Source organism: Quercus suber, unplaced genomic scaffold (genome assembly GCF_002906115.3).
Source record: "Quercus suber isolate HL8 unplaced genomic scaffold, Cork oak 2.0 scaffold_707, whole genome shotgun sequence".
Lineage (NCBI taxonomy): Eukaryota > Viridiplantae > Streptophyta > Magnoliopsida > Fagales > Fagaceae > Quercus > Quercus suber.
In genome coordinates, this window is record NW_027070148.1 from 188,863 (window position 1) to 195,380 (window position 6,518).

Below are 6,518 nucleotides of genomic sequence, written 5' to 3' on the forward strand. Positions count from 1 at the left end.
CAAAATTGCTTTTTAAGTTGTAAATTATCAAAAAAAGACAAAACATATATAAGAGAATTTTTTTTCATTCTTGTGATTTTACCTTCTCATTAATAATAATTATAATAATAATGGTTGTTATGTATTATTATTATTATTATTATTAATGACTTCTTGTCCTTTAACAAATGACTCTTCTAATTTACCTTATAATAGAATACACAATGATTCCCATAAAAAAAGAATACACAATAATTATCTTGTTAAAAATCTGTAGTTTTAATAATATAAATCTTTATAAAATATGATTTTATTAAGACTTCTATTTTTTTCCTTTTGTACTTACTATAATTTATTAATTTTTTCAATACCCACGTTTTTTTAGAAGGCTTCTCCATAGTCAATATCCTTAGCCTTATCCAACATTCATATAACCCAAGCCCAACTCATAAGTCAAAACCTTTTATTTTTCTTTCTTTATTATTATTATTATTTTTACTTCTCTTTTTTCTCAACCACGCGTTTCTTTGACCTTTATCATCTCCCATCCACCATTATTTTTCTACTTCTCTCTGTAAAGCGTAAACCCAAAACCAAATTAGAATTGAAGTCAGATGTTGAGAGTGAGTTCGGCGGTGGAGGTTCTTGTCCTTCCGTGTGTATTTTGTGATATTTTCTCTATATGTCCTTCGGTCAATGATTTTCTCTCCTTCTGTGTGTATTTTTTGGTTAGAGAGTGGGAGTAAATTTGGGAGTTAATGAAAAAGATGAGGGTAATTTAGAGATAGAAAGTAAAAATCCCAATTTGGAACATATTTGGTAATTACTAGTTAGTATCATAGGTGGGGTCTCCCTTGCCCAAATCTGCTAGTGTCAAAAGAAAAAAGCGCATGTCTAACTAATACACCCTTGCTTGGACCCTTTTAATTTTTTAGATAGATAAAAACTGAATAAAGTTTGGTTATAAATTTAGTTGTTGTCAATTGACTATAACTTCACTTAATATTTTTTTATTAAATATAAATTTTGATAAATTCACCATTAGATTACATTTTATTTTTATATCTCTCATACTTGCAAAATTCCAGAAAATCAAAGTTAAATAATTAATCATCAATCGAATGTTTAAATTTCAATTTTTTATAGTCCTAAATTATGCATAAAAAATAATTTTATAGACCATATAATATATAAGATCTGACTGACACAAAATTTGATATGAGTGTTAAAAACATAAAAAAAAAATATGCAATCTAACAATTAGATTTTTAAAATACACTAATATTACTATTTTCTTGTGTGTTCTAATAAGTATTACTGTTTACTAAAAAAAAAAAAAAAGAATGTTTATCTTACGTTGGTTGTATGTGTCTAGTGTCAACTGTTTATAAACCTAGTTTACAGCTGTTTATAAACCCAATTTACAACTACAAAGGTTAAACCCTTTTATAATTGTACTCTAATTATGTAATGTACTATAAACCCGATTTAAAACACTAATATTACTATTTTTGTGTATATTCTAATAAGAATTACTGTTTACTATAAAAAAAAAAATTCAAAATATGTAGCCAAATTTTGTCTATGACCTATGACGCATATTCTATAATAATTATTATTTATCATTGCCGTTAGCTTTGCATTAGAGGACCATTTTAACTTGCGGGATAAAAATAATTAAAAAAAAAAAAGACTATTGTTAATATATATTGACAAAAAAATAGAAAATGTTAAAGTTACAACTTTTTTCCTGATCTGATGAGTAGTTATTGGTAAATAAATAATCATCATATTTATGAAAAAGAAAATTCATTAATAATAAAATTAATGATTTTCCATTTGCTATAATTTTGTTTTGAAAAATCATTTATGCAAGCGAAAAGTCATAAATGGTGAAATTAAAGCTAAAGAATTTAAATGCATACACTTTTTTCTTTTATCATGGAAGGGAGATTATTAAGTTTTATTACTGCTATCAGCATTTTTTTTTTTTTGAGAAAATATTACTGCTGTCAGCTTGACTTACCTGTTCCTGACCCGCGGGAATAGACTTTAATACAACATAGTGAAGGGAAAACAATGATGTTAGGGTTTTAGCCTTTTAGGCCCGATGGATAAAGTTAATCATAGTGAAAATATTTTTTTTGAGAAAATATTACTGCTGTCAGCTTGACTTACCTGTTCCTGACCCGTGGGAATAGACTTTAATACAACATAGTGAAAGGAAAAGAATGATGTTAGGGTTTTAGCCTTTTAGGCCCGATGGATAAAGTTAATCAATTCTCAACCAAGTATTGAATTAGATTAATTATGTTTAGGATATAAACTGATGAACATCACATAAACTTGAATCATACAAAGACAACCAAAATGCTGATCCAATAGAACTAATGAAACAAATTTTTTCAAAGTAAAAACCTATGGGGATTTTATCTACAATTCTCACAAACAAATTCACTAGAATAGAATGAAAATTTATATAACAAACTCAACTTTTAAGCCATGTATGAAATTTCATGCATTTTAGTCTGCGTCAGGTCAAACAAATTTGCCACTAAGTGCATATAATTTAATATTTTCCCTCTTTCTTTTGAAATTATAAGGAGTCAGATTATTTTATGCAAATATGTGTTGTGTAACTCAAAAAAGTTTATTTTATAATAAATTTATGCATGTCAGAACCACATCTCAGTAATGCAAATATGCATTGTGTAGCTCAAAAAAGTTTATTTTATAATAAATTTATACATGTCAGAACCACATCTCAGTAATGGTGGACCATAACAATCCATTACTAAAACGTATTTGAGTGTTTAAAAATACATGTCAAAAGTGTTATTGTTGTTTAAATATTAAAAACTGATATTTAAACATTGATACCCAACAGGCAATAGCCTTACTCAAATATTTTTTCACTCGCACATATTTTTAAAAAATACAAACATCTTTATTAGAACAACATTACCAAACATCAGTTGTGTTTGGTTGTCAAGTTGTGTTTGGTTGTCAAGAAAGTTGTTGGAGGAAAAGTTACTATAAATTATTTTTAAAATTGAGTAAGTAATTAAAAAAATTTTCAATTAAAATACTGATGTTATTTATGACGTTTTTGTTAGTGAGATGACAATAAAAATTAAATCGAGAACAATTTTCAACATTTAAGTACTAGATAGGAGCTAAAAAAAAGTGGGCACCAAGAATGATTCAAAATGTAAATCCAAATCCAAATTCTTCCATCCAAACACAAACTAAACAAATTCTATTTCTGCTATTATCTATTACTATTCACCCAAAAAGCAGGAAAATAAAACCCAATAAAGTGTGTATCACCAACCCAGATTTCACATATTTTCAGAACCTCTCGACCAGCTTATCAGCCTTAACCACAGGGTTGGACTTAGCAATAGCATTACGTCCAGCCCCCTTGAAGTCAAAAGTACAATCATGCTTCTCCGCGTACCTGTGGGTCCCACAGAAAGTACTCCCACACTTGCATCTGAACCCAGTCAGACCCACCTTCTTGTTACAGCTAAAACACCGATTCGACACCTTTGGAGGTTGCGCTTGTTCTTCTTGTTCTTGAACACCGACAGTAGCAGCAGCAGCAGCATCTCCGAATGTCAACGACGTCGTTGAAGATGAAGAAGAGGGTCCCACAGGCTTGAAGCTCTCCGTTGAGAAACCGGATTGTGGGGGCTGAGGTTGTGGGTTGAGAGATTTTTCCATGGCGGCTTTAGCAGAAGCCGCGTGTTCTTCTTTCATCTGGTAGTCTCTGTAGCACTTGGAGCAAAGGTTCATGGTCGCTGCATTGCCAAAGAACCCACAGTTGTTGGCACAGAGCTTTGGCTCTGATGGCTGGTAGCTTGTACCCTCGTTCTGCTCAGAACTCATCTTTCTCTTTCTCCCTCGGATCTCTGATTCTTTCTCTCTCTCTCTCTCTCTCTCTCTCTCTGTTGAAAAAGAAAAATTAGAATTTCTTAGAACGCCAGCGTTGTAGTGTGTGTGTGTGTGTGTGAGAATTTCAATGACTCTTCGATTCTTTATATATTATTAGTTTCAATAAGGTTCGGTTGGACTAGAAATAGAATAGCAAATACGAATACGACATGAACAAGGTTATATTATAAATAATAATATTTATTTTCTCAAAATACAAATGTTATAAGTAATTGACGAATATACCCCCATAATAACAGAGCAGCTGGATCCTCGGGGGTTATATAGACGAACTTAATTACCGTGACCTTTTAGAATTAAAAGTTGGGACTCGTGGGCGTTTGGAAAATTCCAAATTTTAAAAGGAATAATAATTAAATTAAATTAAAGTTGTACACACACGGGTGCGATTATCAAAAAAGAAAAAAGAAGGAAAAAAGAAAAAGACAGAAAGACCCAGTTGTCCTAAGGAGTCTCGGCCTTTCGGCCGACTTCATGAAAAGCCACATCAGGAGCCTTCCCGAAGAAGCCAGAATGTCCAGAACGACCAGATGCGTTGTTTCGTTTCATTATCCAAGTTGATCTGGACCGTCCAAAACCCTTTGATTTTTCCACAAGAAACAGTTTTTTCACAATCAAACGGCAACCATCAAACAATTTTCATCATCGTAGAACAACTAGCACGTAAAAAAGAAAAAAAAAACCATAAAAAAGTCAAATTGCATAATTTCCCTAAAACCATCGATGAAAACGAGGAGACCCAAGACAGATCAGAAACAAAGAAAGATTTAAAACTTTTAAAAACCAAACAATCGGATCTGTAACATATGTTAATCGCATGTATCGAAAAAAGGCAAAACAAACAAAATTGATTGAATTCAAATCTCAAACACAAAAAAAAAAAAAAAAGTTCTGGATTTTCGTACCTTAATTCAATCCGAAGATGCAAAATCCCGAACTCTCTTTTGAACCCCTTTGGTTTGCTCTGAGATTAATGGAATTCGATTAACAAAGGTAGAGATGACAAAGGCAAAGGCAGGAACAAGGCCTTTTATTTTGTGAGGATTAAGGAAAATGGTCTCGAAGGAAGGAAGGGCTATATCACTATCGCCTATTGGTATTAGTAATTTTTAGTGTCACCCACAGTTTTTATTTTCCCACGGCACCCCACGGTTTCTATGACGACATACGGGTCAGGTACAATGTAACATTATATGCCACACCAAATATTAGCTGCAGATTAGATCTTATGTAATCCTGACGTCACTTTTTAACAATCAGACGGTCACGATTGGTGAAATTTGTTGGGTCCATAAAGGGTCATTTTGGGTAATTTGACTTCGTTAAACTTTTTTTTTAGTACAAAGTTGCTTTTCTCTTTGGTCTTTTCGTGGAGCCTTTATTTTATCCTTTTACCAAAAAAATACTTTGTAAACACGCTTCTTCCCGAGGCGTGGGGTGGCTACGGCGAACCCGGTTCAGTTGGGACCATCACCCTCTGGTCCGGTTAGAGGTGCGGGTCCCACTGTTTTGAAATTGGATGTTACTTTTCGAGCACGACTCGAGGCCCACGATCGCAGCCGGCGTTGCAGTTGGGACCTGGGAGTTTGTATACAATTTTCCATTCATGAGATGAACCGTTGGCGTGGGAGCTCAGAAAGTCATACTATTAGAGTTACTTTGTCTTTTGGTAATCCTCAGACCATTCACACCATGTTTATCAAAATTTTAAGGGTCAGGTGAACTAATTTAGATAGGGTTGTGGTTGAAGTTGGATTTTCTTTGTTATTGGAATCAGCCTTTTTTTTCTAATTTTTTCTTTTTTTTGCAAGTTGCACAATATTAAGTTAAAAGAGTACCTTGTGCAACTTGTTAAAAAAAAAAACAAATGGTTGATTCCATTATCAAAGAAAATCCTACTTCAAAAAAAAAAAAAAAAAATTATAAGAGTATTTTTTTATGGGTTTGGTTAATGAGCACCAATTGTACATTACTTAAGATTGAGTTTTTTTATTTATATTTTTAATCAAGTACATTTTTTAGAGGAGTCACACAACATTCAATTAAAGGCGTATTTATTTATTTACTTTTGCTACTTTCTAATGCGGTGGAACTCGCATGATTCCTCCTTAACGAGTGCAACTAAGCATTCGCTAACATATTCATTTGTTTATTTGCATTTGATCATGCCGAAAAAATCACCAATGAGTCACACGTTGCTCGTACGCTCAAAAAGTCACATACACAACAAAAAGAGAAAACCTATAGAGAGCACCGGTGTGGCGCCGGCCAAATACCCTCCAAAGGTTAAGTTAGGATCTATTACAACTCCAAAGTGCTAGAGAGGATCAATTATGCGTACCTTAATTTGTGAAGGTATTGAGACTTTTATAGTAGTATAGGGTTGACCTCTCCTTCTTAGACTAGAAGTCTTTCCCTTATAGGAATTTCTGTAAGCGTATATTACGAAATCCTTTCCTTGTAGGAGAGGAACACCAATCGTAGGATGCAAGGCATTTCCTTATATATCCAAGCGTGGAGGCCAAGGCAAGTTCATATCAGAACCGTCAGCTTTATTCCATTCCCTTCAACATTAACGTTGT

General features: G+C 32.8%; 1 protein-coding gene across 2 annotated transcripts; it reads right to left on the reverse strand.

Moving 5' to 3' along the window:
* Positions 1-3,156: 3,156 nt before the first annotated feature.
* LOC112004853 (zinc finger A20 and AN1 domain-containing stress-associated protein 1) lies at positions 3,157-5,088 on the reverse strand. 2 transcript variants are annotated; one of them, XM_024037090.2, is made up of 2 exons: positions 4,842-5,088; positions 3,157-3,923 (listed from the first exon to the last, which is right to left on the reverse strand). In XM_024037090.2, exon 2 carries the CDS (start codon positions 3,868-3,870, stop codon positions 3,331-3,333), a length of 540 nt encoding a protein of 179 aa, XP_023892858.1. In that variant the 5' UTR covers positions 3,871-3,923; positions 4,842-5,088; the 3' UTR covers positions 3,157-3,330. The 2 variants fall into 2 exon arrangements, with proteins under 2 accessions (XP_023892858.1, XP_023892857.1); XM_024037089.2 differs by having other exon boundaries at positions 3,157-3,929.
* Between the last annotated feature and the right edge of the window lie 1,430 nt (positions 5,089-6,518).

Coding starts and splice junctions, on each gene's coding strand:
- LOC112004853 (XM_024037090.2), bottom strand. CDS start 3,870: ATGAGTTCTGAGCAGAACGAGGGTACAAGCTACCAGCCATCAGAGCCA.